Source organism: Euleptes europaea, chromosome 8 (assembly GCF_029931775.1).
Source record: "Euleptes europaea isolate rEulEur1 chromosome 8, rEulEur1.hap1, whole genome shotgun sequence".
Taxonomy (NCBI): Eukaryota; Metazoa; Chordata; class Lepidosauria; order Squamata; family Sphaerodactylidae; genus Euleptes; species Euleptes europaea.
In genome coordinates, this window is record NC_079319.1 from 400094 (window position 1) to 416680 (window position 16587).

The 16587-nt window shown below is 53.7% G+C and overlaps 1 protein-coding gene across 1 annotated transcript in view; it reads right to left on the reverse strand.

Moving 5' to 3' along the window:
* The window catches only part of LOC130481793 (epiplakin-like), a 33502-nt gene that overhangs the window by 6290 nt on the left and 10625 nt on the right, over positions 1-16587 (reverse strand). The window contains exons 3-5 of the mRNA XM_056854574.1: positions 10854-16370; positions 3061-3245; positions 396-491 (exon numbers count right to left, since the gene is read on the reverse strand). Coding sequence (XP_056710552.1) covers positions 396-491; positions 3061-3245; positions 10854-16370 — 5798 coding nt within the window. The remainder of the gene's footprint in view (positions 1-395; positions 492-3060; positions 3246-10853; positions 16371-16587) is intronic.

The window sequence follows — 16587 nt, forward strand, 5'->3', positions numbered from 1 at the left end:
CCCATCTCTGCCCCCAAGCCAGAAAACTGGTTTGGGCACAGATCACCATGCCTACCCAATTGCTATCCACTCACTCATTATTATAATTGCTGTCTTGTGAAGTATGATTTATTCCATCTGGCTAATATTGTGTTCAGAATGGAAACAGACCTGCTTGTCTGGTGAGGTCAGGCTCAAAAGAGAGCTCGTGGTGGTGGCGGTGGAGGAGGAGCCGCTGGTGGTGACGGGGACACCTGGGGGCATGGACAGACCTTTCCAAGCACACTGGGGCAGAGGGTGGACCTCGGGGCTTCCTGCCCTCCCCGGGACTCCCGGCCCCTTCCCCACTCCCAGGCGAGGAGGAGGAGGAGGGCTCTGCCCCGGCCACCGGCCCACCCACCCGGGAAGCCACGCACCGTCCCAGGACCCCTTCCATAGCCTGCTGCAGGGGATCATGGGGCACCGTGACGGGGCCGTGCCCGTGCCACACGGGAGGCTGCCAGTTATGTGGACTGGCCCCCAGGGGCATGAAGCCGTTTGGGATGAGCAGCTTCCCGCTCTCCTCCCTCCCTCCCTGTGTGTCATTTCCTCCTCCTCCTCCTCCGGGGCCGGTGCAGCACCGCCTCCAGCTGCAAGAATCCCGCAGGGGGGGGGCTCTTCTGCATGGATCGTGCCCCTTGCAAGTGGTGGGCAGGCCGGCCTCAACCCATGCCCTCCGGGTGGAGCTGACTCCTGCCCACCCCGTCGCTGGCCGTGATGAACCCCCCCACACAGCCCACCCTCTTCTCCTGTGGGGAGGGGGTATGGTTGCCAACTGCCAGGTAGTAGCAGGAGATCTCCTGCTAATTCAACTGATCTCCAGCCGATAGAGATCAGATCACCTGGAGAAAAATGGCCACTTAGGCCATTGAAATCTGTTTGGTATTGAAGCCCCTCCCCTCCCCAAGCCCCGCCCTCCTCAGGCTCAGCCCCAAAAATCTCCTGCCGGTGGCGAAGAGGGACCTGGCAGCCCTAGGAGGGGGGAGACCCAGCTGAGCTCCTGGGCAAGGCAGGGGGGCCCCCTGCGCATTTCCAAAGCAATGCGCCAAGAGCCCCGGGTTGGGGAGGGATCGAGAGGTTTTACAGGTGATCCCCCCCTCCATGTTGAGCTCTTTTGGCCTCGCCGTGTGAGGGTGGGGGTGGGGGTGCTGAGCCCCCGCCAGAGGCAGCAGCAGGCGACGCTGAAGGCCGTCTTGTGCCCCCGAGACCCCGGACAGCCTCTGCCAGTCAGGCCGGGCCTGGAGAGAGAGGGAGCAGCTCCCCCACCTGCTGCCCAGGTGTTGGGTGGGGGGAGGTGGGCTGGAGGGGCAGAGGGGCTTCTGCTTCAGGAGCTCAGGCTCGCTCTCAGCCATCACCTCAGTATGGTCTTGACAAAAAGCGCTGAACCAGCTGGACTTGTCAGGCCTTTTCAGGGGGGACCCGACACCTTCCGCTTGTGGCTCCTTTTTTGCCTGACGGTGCCACCCCCAAGCAGCCGCTGGTGTCGCTTGGATGGGCTGCCAGCCTCACCCACCAGCTGCCACTCTGAGAACTGCCCAAGCACACACCGTGGAGGGGCCTCCCTGGCTCTTGGTCCCCAAGCAGCCAGCTGTCGGAGGTAGAACGCCTCTGACTCTCTGGCCTTGGCCAGGCTCCTCCAGTTCCATGAATGTGCCCAGCCCCCTTTTCAAGCCCTTGCCACACCTCCCCATTCCTCCATCTATGTCTTTATTCAACACAGCATATGTGCCACCTTATCCCAAGCTCAAGGTGGCTGGGAAGGGCATAAAAACAGGACAGTGAAGAAATGCCAGCACTGACCAAAAAAAAGTTTGCATATACCGTGATGGTGGTTTAAAGGGGCACCAGAGAGATGCCAAGAGGTCTCCTCGTGTGGGCACCCTCCCTCCTCTGGAGGCAGGGGACAGGGGAAGGACGGGGTTGCTGCTGCAGCTGTGGAGGCCACAGAAGGTCTCGAGCTGCCCAGCCTAGCCCCAAGCAGAGGCAGCAGGCGCTGCCTGGCCTCCAAGAATGCAGCCTGGGATGCCCTGGGCACCCGGGCCAGGGCCAGAGGCGGGCATCTCCAGGGCAGGGAGCAAGCTCAACGAGGCCTCCTCCGTCCAGACAAGCCCTGCCCACACAGCCCTGCCAAGGGGGGTGAAGGCGCACTCCTTCATTTCCTACCTGCAGCTTCTGGGCAAAGGGCTGGGATCTGGCTGCTGCTGCCGCCGCCGCCGCCACTCCTGCCTCTCTGTGCCCGGCTGGGGTGCTGCCTCAATTTAAAGCCTCCCACTCCAGCCCCACCCTGGGATGACACACCGGCCCGGCCCTGGCAGAGCCGCACACTCCGGCCACAGCCTCTCCTCTCCTCTGCCCCAGGGCCGTTCCAGAGTCCGCCCCTTCACCCTTCATAGCGGCAGCCCAGCCGGGAACAACCGGGACGGCTGCCTTCTGGAAGGTGTGTGTGTGTGTGCGGGGGGTCACTGCAGAGCAGAATCCGAGGCACAGCCCTCCCCACAGCAGCAGGCCCCCCGGGAGTTTTTGCAAGGGCCCTGGGAGAAGGGTTTTGCCCAGGGCAGCCCTCGGCATGACGGTCAGCCCCCAGGGGATCCTTTGCAGAAAACAAGTGGGTCGCCCACCAATCACCCCATCGCCAAGGCATAACTGGACAATGAGAGCACAGAGGGAGAGCCACAAACCAAACCTCTTGAGCTTTAGTTCTACAATTATTATTCTGTGTTTCTGAAGAAGGCTTGTGATGGATGGGTTCCTCAGAGAGTAGCCACACACACACACACACACATCTCATAAGCTCTGGTCTGCTCAGCAGGGTCGGCCCCAATGAGTCCTTGGATGGGAGACCACCAAGGAGGTCGCTATTCAGAGGCGGGCCATGGCGAACCACCTCTGTTCCTCTCTTGCCTTGAAAACTCCACGAGGGGTCTCCATGAGCAGCCCCTCCTCCCTGTTGCCCTCTCAGGAAGAGGCCGGCTCCCGCAGGCCCAGAACACCCACCCTCCCCCTCCCATCTCTCCTGCACCCAGCCTTGGGCGCCTCTTTTACATCCAGCCCTGGGAGCTGCTCCTCTGCACGCTGTGGCCAGGCAGGTGACCAGTGAAGACAAAGAGTCCCTCCCCTGGCAGAGCCCAAGGTGCCCGCTGGACAGACAAAGAGGCCGGTGTGCCCGGCTCTGGCTCCTTCTGCAGAAGTCTGAGAAGCAGGAGCCCGGAGGGGATGTTCTGCGCGGCCTGCAGCGGAACACAGCTGCTGTGGGGGCTGGCTCCAAGGTGGCCCCCCTAAGGCTGCTGGGGAGGGGGGGGCTTGCTGGCCATCTGAAGGGACCCGGGTGTGTGCGCTTGAGAGGGGAGGGCCTGTGGGAAGGCCTGGGCGGCTGAGTGGCTCGGCCCACGGTGGGGTAAGCCCTCTCCCTGCCCGACGGCCGTCTCCGATCGGAACCCGTGATCCTGGGCCAGCAGCCTGGTGTTGCGTGAGGCTGCACCCCCAAGGGGACCTTTGGGGAGGGGTGGCCCTTGAGGTGGCACCGGCAGGCGTGTTGCTTCAAAGGCCCTCGGGAACCTTGGGGGTGTTCTCTGAGGGGCCGGGGGCTCTTCTCTTCTCTTGCTCTGGCTTAAGCAGGCAGCATGCCAGAGCCGGCTCTTGGGTCAAGCCACCCAATAAAGAGGGCACCCCTTGGCCCCCAGATCTGCGTTGCTCAGGCAAGGGCCAGGCGAGAGAATCCAGGCAGGGAGAGCAGAGAAGCCCCGGCGGCGCACCTGAATGACGGAGAGCAGCGTTTATTTCCAGGTGAGCTTTTTGTGAGGGAGAGCGGAGCCCTCTGCTGGCGACGGCACCACAGGTCCCAGTGGCGCCAGCAGTGGACTGGTGGGTCTAAAAATGTCGGTTGCCAGGAGACCCACAACTATAAGGCTATCATTTAATTTTTATAAGAAATAAATAAAATTTTCAAAAAATACATAAGTGGGGGGAAAGGTACAGTAAAAATTTCCAGCTAAGCTTCACTGCACAGTCGCAATAGTAAAGATCCGAGCCTCTGTAACGTGTGCGTCGGCCTCGCATACCCCAAATCAGAATTATTTTTTATTTATTATATTCTCATATAGAAAGTATCTTCAAAAATGATTTTATTAAATTTTTTTATAAAAATAGTAACGTACATTTTAGTTGCATACAGTAATAATATTGGAACGTCTATTATATTTTCAAGCTACTAAAAGGTCATTAACATTTTTAACATATTGTCTAATGTTTAAGGGGCCCTCACTTCATCAGGGGCCCACAGGGCCCACTTGCCATCAGGCAAGCTGACCCCCCTGGCCAGTCCTCCACTGCCAGTGGCTCCTGGCTGGTGGCGCCAGGCAGCCTTGGCCATGATCTCCAGGGTGCGGGGACCACGAGGGCCAGGAGATCCGGTGTGCCCCAGCCTCTTCTAGGGCGCAGTCCGGGGGCCCCGGCTGTAGGGCAGCTCAGCGTCTTGGGGAGGAGGCCTTGGGTTGAAGAGCACCCTGGCCCCGCAGTGGCCGTGCGAAAGGACCAGCCCCCCTTCCCTCTGTGCTCTGGCCGTCTGGCCCCTGCCAGGGCTCACATGCTGCGCTCCGGTGGGGGAGACGTGGATGGCCGCACAGCGTTTCCCAGCTCCTGGGCAAGGGGGCCTGGTGGATCGCGCTGGAGGGGTTCTACGAAGACATGGAGGGACAGCTCTCCACAATGAATCCAAGTCACGGTGGCGGGGGGCAGGGGGGCAGGATGCCACCAGATTGTCTGGATGGGACACCCCCACCCCCCATTGTACTTTGAACCCCCTTAGTGGAAGAAAGGTGACCTAGCAAGGTAACAAATGGACACCCCCCTCCTTTTGGGTAACATTCCACTCTTCTCTGGAAAAGGGGGCAATATGCTCATAAGGGGGGCAGGTTCCAGTGGGGACAGGCAGTGCGCCCCCATGGCTGAGACAACCCAGCGGACATCCCCGCCACTGGCAAGCAGGCCAGCCTCAGGCAGAACACAGCTGGGGCTGCCAGCCCCACTGAACCTGGCACTGCACAGGGGGTGGACCTCTGCTCCTGGGTCCCGATCCCCATCCAGTTGGCCGCACGTGCCCTTTCGATGAATGACGGTGGGTGAAATGGAGTGTCTCGCCTGCAACAGCAAAAGTATAGGTGGCTGTTATTCTGTGTCAATTAATGCCAAGTGTCCTCCCGCGTATTGTCTAAGCCATGATCTGGTGGCCTGGAGACCGACGGTTGTCTCTCGCCGTGCGGGTTTGCATCACAATGCCTGGTTGCCCTCGGGCTTCATGCTTCACGGACCTGCTCTGAAGTAACGGAGAAAAGCATCTTGGGGAATACGGCCGCAGGCCGGATTGTGTGGAGGGTGCCAGCCTGGGAGGCTCTCTTGGCCACCGGCAGAGGCCCTTTCCCCAGGCCTCGGCATCAGGGTGTCTCTTTTCCGTGTGGTATGTTTGGGGCACCCAACAGGCCTCCTGCACAAGTCCATATGGGTCCTGTCCAGCTGTGGGGAAGGTCAGCAGCCGCTTCCTGGGTCAGGGGGGTGCTGACCATGCACCATGGCGAGAGGTTGCTGCCCAAAACTAGTCTGAAGGAGAAGAGCTGGCAGGTGGGGGGGGGGGACAAGGGTTGTGCCACCACGGAAACAAAAACTGCCCCCCCCCCGGCACGCAGCAAAGTCTAATTGGAGCTGGCTAGAAGTGTCGGACTAGGATCTGGGAGACTCAGGTTCGAATCCCCACTCTCCTATGGAAGCTCAGTGGGTGACCTTGGGCCAGTCACACTCTCTTTGCCTAACCTACCTCACAGGGTTGTTGTGAGGATAAAATGGAGAAGAGGAGAAGGATGTAAGCTGTTTTGGCGGCAGGGTACAAATGAAGAAAATAAATAATAAATGAAATAAATAAAATGAGGCCCAGCCTGAAACAGAGGGTGGGAGATCCCCTGGAGAAAAGGGCTTCTTCGGAGGGTGGGGCTCTCTGGCACTGTACCCCACTGAGGTCCGTGTCCTCCCCACACTCCCCTCCCAAATCTCCAGGAGTTTCCTAACCTGGATCTGGCAACCCTATCCCCCCCCCATTCCGCTTATCCTGCTGGGGGGGGGGCAGGCGGGACCGGGCAGCTCCACTTGACATTCGTCCTAATTTAGGCTCTCAAGCTAATATGGTGACATTCAGGAGTCTGAACTGTAGCCTGATAAGAAGTTTTGGTAAATGATAATGAAGAAAGCATGAACGTATTTTCATTTGAAAGGGTTATATAATGTGAACAGGCAGATCACAACACGTGAATGTGGCTTAGCCGATTTTTCTTCGTGCCTCTGCCTTTCTATATCTGGAAAGCTGAAGTTCTATATTTATATTTTAGTGTCATTTCTGTGAGAGTAATAAAGTATTGTTTCCTGTTGTATGGGGCCTCGTCATACCATAAACGGGCCCTGGGCAGTTCACCAATACCCTGGAGGCCGGTCACCAAATGACCCGGTGGGAACTCCGGCCGGGGCCTCGAGGAGGACAAGCGGGGGTGCGGGTGGGGGTGGGGTGGGGGTTTCAGCCAGGAACCCTCTGCCTGCCGGGGTTGTTTCAGAATCAAAACAAAACACACCCATCCCCAGAACTGCAGGCCAATCCGTATTGGGGGGGGGGGGTGTCTGTTTTTTTTTGGGGGGATATGGCTGTTGTAGGGCTGAGTAGCACATCAGGCGTTCCTGTCCTGGTCACCATTCAACCCTCTGATCTGTCATCGTCCCCCCCCCCACTGCCTCTAAGCCCTGGGCTGTGTCTCAATGCTGCCAGGGCTCTTGGGCTCCCCCAGCAGTGCCCTTCTGCGCCTCCTGCCCTGCCCTGCCCTGCCCTGGCACCCCCAGGAGGATCCCTGCAAGCCCCCAGCCCCCCCCCCAACCTAAGCAGAGCGAAGGGCCGGCTGCCGAGTTCCCTGCCCTTGATGCCCCCCTCTGCAGCCGCTGGGCTTTCCTTTGGGCCAGGGCAGCAACGCGGGTTCTCTCTCTAGCGTGGCGTGGGGATGCCCAGAGTGAACCGATGCGTGGAGGGATCCTTCCACAGGAAGAGGACGGTCCGTGAAAGGACGGAGCGGAGTCTGTTATCCAGTTCGGCCCCCACTTATTTGCCCGGTGCATTAAGTAAGGATAATGTTCAGCGTGGTTCTGTTCCCCCCCCCCTCTCTTCTGAAGAAGGGAGCTGTGACTCACGGAAGCTGCCACCCTGCCAGAGAGGTTGTGGGTCTTTAAACTGCTGCCGGACTCTTGCTCTGTTCTACTGCTGCAGACAGACTAACACGGCTACCAACATGGTGACCTGTCACTTCAGTTTAGGAAGCAACCTGTATATTCTGTCTGGTGCTGAAAAGTCGTCTGATTAACGGCTACTTTTAGTGTGTCCGGTGGGCCGCCCGCCCTTGTCTCCCTTTCTCCTCCTCAGAAACCCAAAAGTACCACCTGATACCGACTCCATCCAGCGCCCACCCCCCGTATTATCGTTGGGAGTGTGCACGGCCTCCTCAGGGGGGCAGGGTGAAGGACCCCCCCCCCCAGATGGTGGCCCTAGAGCAGCTACCTGCTCCCCCCCTTTTTTTTACTGTCGTCTTTAACACCCAGTTGATGAAGAGCTCTGGAGAACTCGAAAGCTTGCGCGCTGGGTTCGATCCGGCCGCCTTGCCCTGTTTCCCCTCCCTCTTTCCCCGGCCAAAGGGCCGGCTGTTGTGTGTAATTCTGGCTGGTCTCAGTGACAGGTTGTGCGGAAATCAAACCCCCCCCCCCCACACACACACCCATCCACATGTCTATTTGTATATCTATAAGTGTGACTGGAGATGTCTGTGCACTAGAGCGGATTGAAGGGGTCTGTGTGTGAGACTGAGGCAGCCTGAACCATCGTGCACATTAAGGATGGTTTGTAAAGTTGACCTATTAGAGGAGGAGGCGGGAAAACCGAGCTGTGGCATTGGTCCCTTAGCCTGGTTAGAGAAGAACCAACCAGAGAGCAGGGGCAACGGAGCAATCCTATTGGCCCTGGCAATAAGAGCCAATCAAAAGTTAGACCTTTCAAGAAGAAGAAGAAGAAGAAGAAGAAGAAGAGCTGGTTTTTTTATAGGCCGACTTTCTCCGCCACTTAAGGGAGAATCAAACCGGCTCACAATCGCCTTTCCTTCCCCCTCCCCACAACAGACCACCCTGTGAGGTGGGTGGGGCTGAGAGAGCTGTGACTAGCCCCAGGTCACCCAGCTGGCTTCGTGTGTAGGAGTGGGGGAACCCCACCCGGTTCACCAGATTAGCCTCCGCCGCTCACGTGGAGGAGGAGGGTGGGGGAATCGAGCCCGGTTCTCCAGATCAGTCTCCACCCCACTCCGCCTTAGCCGATCCCCCCTCCATCTCCCCCCCACCCCGCGGATGCTGGCAGAAAAGCCCTAGGAAATTGTAAGTTTGAACGTATAGAATAAGAACTAGGACGGCTCTGCATTTTACTCTGGTTTTCAAGTTGCTGTTAAATATTAAAGAATACCGCTTTGTTTGGATCTAAAGAGAAGAGAGTTGTTCTTTTACTTGGGAAGCAAGCACCGAAGGCCTAACTTCGCTAACCTACCCCCAGATCCTGACACAGGTGTTTCATGGCTTTTGTTTTTTGGGGGGACGGGGAGTTGTTCAGACCAAGGCTTCTTAAACTGTGGGTTGCGACCCCATATGGGGCTGCGTAAGTGAATGTGGGGGTTGCGAAAACTATGACAACAGTAAAAGGTTCAGTAAATGTTTGATTTGTATACTTATTTTATATACCTATATACCCTTTGGGTGAAAAGGGGTTGCGAGTGGAAAATTTTTAAGAAGCCCTGGTCTAGACGAGCGTGACTTCCCTGGCCATGGTGCAGCTGCTAGAGCGGCCAGCTCTGAGTTGGGAAATACCTGGAGATTTTGAGGGTGGAGCCTGAGGAGGGTGGGGTATGGAAAGGGGAGGGACTTCAATGGGATATAATGCCATAGAGTCCAATGGCCAAAGTGGCCATTTTCTCCAGGTGAGCTGATCTCTGTTGCCTGGAGATCAGTTGTAATAGCGGGAGCTCTCCAGCCACCACCTGGAGGTTTGGAATTCAAAAAAAGGGGGAAAAACCTCATGCTGAATTCAGAATTGAATAAAAAACGAACAGCACTAATGGCTTAACCAAAACAACCTGCTTATTAAGTCAATTTGTTAACTGATTATTTCAAAATTATTCTTACTATGAAATAGATGCAACATACAATAACATGTACTGTCTCTGTTGTTATTGAATCCTTAAGCATAACCAAATAAACATAATGTTGTAACTAGCGAGATACCTCGAACATACAAGTCATATAATCTATAACAACATACAAATACAAGATTCAAAGACAAGGGTTATAACGTTACGTTTATTTGGTTATGCTTAAGGATTCAAAAACAACAGAGACAGTACATGTCATTGTATGTTGCATCTATTTTTTTCATACTAAGAATAATTTTGAAATAATCAGTTAACAAATTGACTTAATAAGCAGGTCGTTTTGGTGACGCCATTAGTGCTGTTTGTTTTTTATTCACCACCTGGAGGTTGGCAACCCTAGCAGCTGCCCCTTTCTTTGCTGATGACAACGGATGTGGGCTGGAGCGGACAGCTCTTCCCTGTCTGCCATGTGCAGAGGGTGGAGCCTGTTTCCCAGAATCCCTAGCTCTTGTCAGGGAATAAAGTTGGGAGCAGGGAAAGAAAGCCCACACACACACACACACATCATCATCACCTCTAAGAATGCTGCTTCCGTCACAACTCTTGCCATGTGACTGGAACCACTGGCTTATTTGTATTCCCCTTTAGAAGATCTAGAGATGAACAGATCTGTCAGACACCAAACCCAGTTCCAGTGAGAATCCTGTAAACATTTAAAGGTTTATTATCAGTATTATTAACAGAGTTAATCAAAGCAGCTTCTACCAGTAGGATACAGTCAAATGCAGATTCCGGCCCGGGTGTCACCGTTACCAGCCAGGCAACCCAGCTCACCTTCAGAATGGAATGGAGGACACCGGAGGCAGCCTCTAGAGGACAAAAGCTGGCCATCAGTTCATTCACCCAGATGCAGAGGTCTGATTTGTAATAATAGGCTTAAGAACCAAAGTACCATGAGAAAGGAAGCCCAGGTTTTCTTTGTTTTTGGTCCTGGCAAGACCTCACTAACTACAGTTCAAGGGCATTGGCTAGGAAAAGAGAAGGGCTGCCAATAAATAGATGGGTAATCTTGCAAGAGACACAATCTTGTGTGCCTGGCACAGCGGTCAGTTCTGAAACTAGAAAGGAGAACACACCTCAAAATTACCATTGGGGAGGAAGGCTGAGGGCACGAAACAGACTGCTTTTTTCATGTTGTTTTCAGCGCAAGCCGACATCGTCCAGCTGAGACCCACAGCCGTCACTTTGACTAGCCAAGTGATCCATTGCACCCTTGGGATGGAACAGAAAGCACAAGGACCTGCCAAGCTGAGCAAAGTTCTTCGCAGAGGGATAATCGGTCATCGAGGCCAAATGTTTGAAAGAAGCCAGAGTCCAAGGTGTCAATCACGAGGAGAGGATTGAGGTGCTCTCAAAAGGGAATAGCTGGTGATGACTCCTCCCCCATAAGCAAAACCAGTTCAGAATCTGTAGAGTTAGAGGAGGCTCTAATGCACATGGGCGCAGAAGTAGCCGATGGTCCTGTCTATGAGGCTTGAGAAGAGCATCAAGGCGCCAATGTCTCATTACTTATGGGTCAGCACTCTTATCTGTCCAAGATAATGTCCCTTTTTTACTGGGCATTTTTCTCTTTACATCCACCTTCTCATGTTTGTGTTCAGCCTCTTCAATCATGGCGATGATCATTGTAACCATATCTTGAATGGGTAATGTCCCTGCCCTGTATAGCTCGAGAAGTTCCTGCCTTTTATCCTGAGGGACATATTTGGAAAACAGGAGATCCAGCACACACACCTTTTGCCCCTTAAATTGTCCACAAATCACAGGGACCATGGTTGTCCGCAAAGATTTTTTCAGTTGCTGCTGCTGCAGTGCATATGAATCGTCACTTTTCTCGGAGATACCCAACTGACTACTGCCCAGCCTCGAGGACTGATCCTGTCTTTCTGCTTCTGTGATGATATTCGTGAGAGTGCCAATCAGTTCCTGAACAGAGAGGATGTTCTCTTTGAATTTGTTGAGAAGTTCTTGTCTCTTGTCTTCTGAGATGTACCGGGAGAACAGAAGATCCCAACAAGACACCATCTGTCCTTGGAAATCACCAAATGGCACCACACTACTCTCAGACCGTAACATGTTCTCCAAAGAGAGGGAGCAACCAAAAGAAGCATTTTGACTTTTTGTGAATGGGTTAGTCTCTTGGTCTTGATTTGAGAACCTCCGAGCTTTGTCTGTATTCTCCTCCTCTGTCCTGTTGACAATGCCGGCAATCACAGTTTCCATCTGGTCAATGGTGAGAATGCCAGTTTTGTACAGCTGTAGCAGCTCCTTCCTCTTCTCCTCAGGGATGTACTTGGAATGGAGCAGATCCCACACCGAGACCTTCTGACCATGGAAGTCACCGACGGAGATTTCAACCATCCGGGCCTTCAAGGCATTTTCTGTTTCCCCCTCTTCTGGTGCCTCCTCCTCCTCCTGCTGCTCTGCAAAAGATGCCGTGGTAGGCCTGGGCATTTCTGGGACCCTGGGATGTCCACTAACTCTGGTTGGAGTCTCAGCAATGAAGGAAGCAAGGATTTCTGTGAGCTCCTCAAGACTTAGCCTGCCATTTCTGTAGTTGATCAAAAGCTCTTCCCTTTTACATTCTGGGGTATAGTGAGAGAAAAGCAGATCCCACAAGGAGGTTTCCTGGCCTTGGAATTCACCAATATGCAGAACCACCGTGTGATTCCGTAAGGGGTCTTCCCAGGACGATGGGGTGTCTGAGTGGGAAGCTGCTTCTTTCATTTTCTCCTCCTCTGTTCTGTTGATGATGCCGGTGACCACGGTTTCCATCTGGTCAATGTTGAGAATGCCAGTTTTGTACAGGTGCAGCAGCTCCTTCCTCTTCTCCTCAGGAATGTACTTGGAATGGAGCAGATCCCACACGGAGACCTTCTGACCATGGAAATCACCGACAGAGATTTCAACCATCCGGGCCTTCAAGGCCTTTTCCGTTTCCCCCTCTTCTGGTGCCTCCTCCTCCTGCTCTGCAAAAGATGCTCTGGTAGGCCTAGGTATTTCAGGGACCGTGGGATGTCCACTAACTCTGGTTGTAGTCTCAGCAATGAAGGAAGCAAGGATTTCTGTGAGCTCCTCAAGACTAAGCCTGCCATTTCTGTAGTTGATCAAAAGCTCTTCCCTTTTATATTCTGGGGTATAGTGAGAGAAAAGCAGATCCCACAAGGAGGTTTCCTGGCCTTGGAATTCACCGACATGCAGAACCACCGTGTGATTCCGTAAGGGGTCTTCCCAGGACGATGGAGAGTCTAAGTGGGAAGTTGCTTCTTTCATTTTCTCCTCCTCTGTTCTGTTGACAATGCCGGTGACCACGGTTTCCATCTGGTCAATGTTGAGAATGCCAGTTTTGTACAGGTGCAGCAGCTCCTTCCTCTTCTTCTCAGGGATGTACTTGGAATGGAGCAGATCCCACACGGAGACCTTCTGACCACGGAAATCACCGACGGAGATTTCAACCATCCGGGCCTTCAAGGCCTTTTCCGTTTCCCCCTGTTCTGGTGTATCAGCAGCAGTCTCCTCCTCTTCTTCCTCAAAAGATGCTGTGGTGGGACTAGGTGTGTCTGGGGCCCTGAGATGTCCACTAACTCTGGTTGTGCTCTCAGCAAAGAGGGAAGCAAGGATTTCTGTGAGCTCCTCAAGACTTAACCTGCCATTTCTGTAATTGATAAGAAGTTCTTCCCTTTTATTTTCTGGGATATACTGAGAGAAAAGCAGATCCCACAAGGAGGTTTCCCGGCCTTGAAACTCACCAACATGTAGCACCACTGTGTGATTCCGTAACAAGTCTTCCCAGAGTTCTGAGTGCAAGACTGGGTGGGATCCTTCCTTCATTTTCTCCTCTGCTATTTTGTTGAGGATGGTGGTGACGATGGTTTCCAGTTGGTCAATGTTGAGCATGCCAGTTTTGAAGAGATCCAACAAATCCTTCCTTTTGTCCTCAGGGATGTGTTCACAGTGGCATGCATCCCAAAGGGAAACGTGTGGACCAAACACATCACCAAAAGATCCCTTCACCATCCTTGATTTCAAGGCATTCTCTGTTTCTACTTGGCATTTTGATGGAGAAGGCATTAATCTATCTGGGGACATAGTATCTCCCTTTGGACTCTCCCCCATGGCATATGGTGTGCTTTCAGTTTTTGTAATAACAGTTGTGATGCTTCTAATACTTTCTTTAACACTTACTGCTGGCGCACCATGTCTGTGTACTACCTCCTCTGTCCTGATATTGGAGACAAACTGTGAAAAGAAAGGGTCCCACACAGAAGACTTCTGGCCTTGAATCTCACGGACAGTTACATCAATATTCTCCAGGCGTAAAGTATGCTGGAGAAGGTCATAATATGAGGACTGTGAACTGTCTCCCTCCCCTGAAACAACTGAACCACAGGGGACAACGGGGGCCGGTTCTTTCATTTTCTCCTCCTCTGTTCTGTTGACGATGCCAGTGACCACAGTTTCCATCTGGTCAATGGTGAGAATGCCAGTTTTGTACAGGTGCAGCAGCTCCTTCCTCTTCTCCTCAGGGAAGTACTTGGAATGGAGCAGATCCCACACGGAGACCTTCTGACCACGGAAATCACCGACGGAGATTTCAACCATCCGGGCCTTCAAGGCCTTTTCCGTTTCCCCCTGTTCTGGTGCCTCCTCCTCCTCCTGTTCTGCAAAAGATGCTGTGGGTGTACTAGGTGAATCTGGAGCCCTTGGATCCGACGTCAGTCTGGTTGTGGTCTCAGCAATGAGTGAAGCAAGGGTTTCTGTGAGCTTCTCCAGGGTTAGCCTGCCATTTCTGTAGTTGCTCACAAGTTCTTCTCTTTCATCCTCTGGGACGTACTGGGAGAAAAGGGCATCCCACAGTGATAGCTGTTGGTCTTGCAACTCACCAGGGGCCCCTCGGAGGTGGTGAGACCGCAAGGAGGTTTCCCAGTTTTCTGGTTGTGAGGGCGAAGCACCACGGGCTTCCTCGTACGCCGCCATCTCTTGGGCTGGGCTTCTCACTTTGATGTCAAGTTTCCTATTTGTGGCTTCTTTTTTCATGACGAGGGTGGTGAGGACACTTATCAGCCGGTCCATCGGTAGCAGCCCTCTCCTGTACAACTCCAGCAATTCTGTCCTCTTTTCTTCAGTGATGTAACTAGAGAAGAGTAGATCCCACACAAAAACTTGCTGACCTTGGTGCTCTCCTGCAGGCATGTTGATGACTGTGGTCTTCAAGGTCTTCTCCCAGGTTTCCTTCAGGCTGGGATGGGTAGCGTCATGTTTGAGTGATTCTCTTTTAGCTGGACGGGGAGGTTGTTTGTGGGACTCGCTATGTCTGGTGTTCCCTTCCTCGGTCTCGGTGACGATAGTGGTAAGGATTTGGATGATGCCCTGGAGAGTAATCGAGCCAGCTTTGTATTGCCTTAGTAGTTCCTGTCTCTTTTGTGGAGGGATGTATCTGGAGAAGAGGAGGTCCCAGGCAGAGACCTCCTGGCCCTGGAAAATCCCCACGTCAACTCTGGCCTTGGCAGACTGCAAAGACGTCCTTGTGTTGTCACTTAAGGCATAGAATAAGGAGCCCTTTTCCATCAAGTGAAGCATCAGCAAACCGGTATCCGGATCGGGGAGGCATCTGAGCCGGAGCTGCATGTACGTGAGGTTTTCATTAGTGTTGGGATCGAAGAAGCCCTTGGTGTCGTCCGTAGGATCTGAGAGGATCTGGTTCAGTTCCTCGTCAAAGAGGCCCCGCTTGTACGCCGCCTCCACAGGGAGGCGGTGACTGTGCACAGGGTCGATGATGCCCCCTGTGGCAATCTGGGCCTCCAGCAGGCGGATGCCATGGTCTTTGACAATGAGGCCTTTGTTCATGGCCTGGAAAAGAGAGATTTTATTCCCTGTGTAGGGGTCGTTGTACCCGGTCACGGCCCTCTCCGCAGAGAGAAGCTTCTCTTGAAGCTCGGTACCCACCAGGCCAGCAGAGACGGCATCATCGACAGAGAGTTTCTCGTTCTTCAGCGGGTCAACAATGAAGCCAGTAGCAGCCTGTGCCTCCAGCAACACCAGGGCAGTGCCTGGCCTCAGAATGCCCTTCCACATGGCCTCGTAGATGGTCATCTTCTGCATCTTGGAAGGATCTGTCTTGGATGGCACAAGCACTCCAGCAATGCAGCTGGAGCCCTCCAGGTACCTCTTCACCGAATCCATTTCTGTGATCTCCTCCACGGTCTTGGCTCCCCGCGTGAAATCAGACAGTGTGTCTTGGTCAATGATTTGAGAGCTGAAGAGTTCTGAGGCGGACACTTGTCTCCTGAGGCCAGGGAACTTCAATGTGTTGCTCTTCTCTTCTGTTTCTTCAATCAGGATGATGAGCATCCAGATAAGTTCCTCAGCACTGATATCACCCGATCGATACATCTCCAGGAGCTCTTGCCGTTTGTCTGCAGTCACATATTTGGAGAAGAGAAGCTCCCAGGCAGAACGCTCACGGCCTTGGAGCTCACCTACAGGCACGTTGACCATCATAATCCGTAATGCCTGTTCCAGCTCTTCACCCTGCATAGCAGGGGGAGTTCCATCTGCCCGGGACAGAGTTGTCTCGCTGGCCAGACCTCTCTCTGCGTGGATGTGGCTTCCCTCTCTCCCTGCGAGAATGGGGGCGAGCGTGGCTATCATTTCTTGAATGCTCAAGATTCCTGACCGGTACTTTGTCAACAGCTCCCCTCTTAGGCTGTCAGAAATGTATTGAGAGAAGAGGAGATCCCACAAGGAGGCTTCCTGCCCTTGGAATTCACCGACATGCAGAACCACCGTGTGATTCCGTAAGGGGTCTTCCCAGGACGATGGGGTGTCTGAGTGGGAAGCTGCTTCTTTCATTTTCTCCTCCTCTGTTCTGTTGACGATGCCGGTGACCACGGTTTCCATCTGGTCAATGTTGAGAATGCCAGTTTTGTACAGGTGCAGCAGCTCCTTCCTCTTCTCCTCAGGAATGTACTTGGAATGGAGCAGATCCCACACGGAGACCTTCTGACCACGGAAATCACCGACGGAGATTTCAACCATCCGGGCCTTCAAGGCCTTTTCCGTTTCCCCCTCTTCTGGTGCCTCCTCCTCCTGCTCTGCAAAAGATGCTCTGGTAGGCCTAGGTATTTCAGGGACCGTGAGATGTCCACTAACTCTGGTTGTAGTCTCAGCAATGAAGGAAGCAAGGATTTCTGTGAGCTCCTCAAGACTAAGCCTGCCATTTCTGTAGTTGATCAAAAGCTCTTCCCTTTTATATTTTGGGATATAGTGAGAGAAGAAGAGATCCCACAAGGAGGTTTCCTGGCCTTGG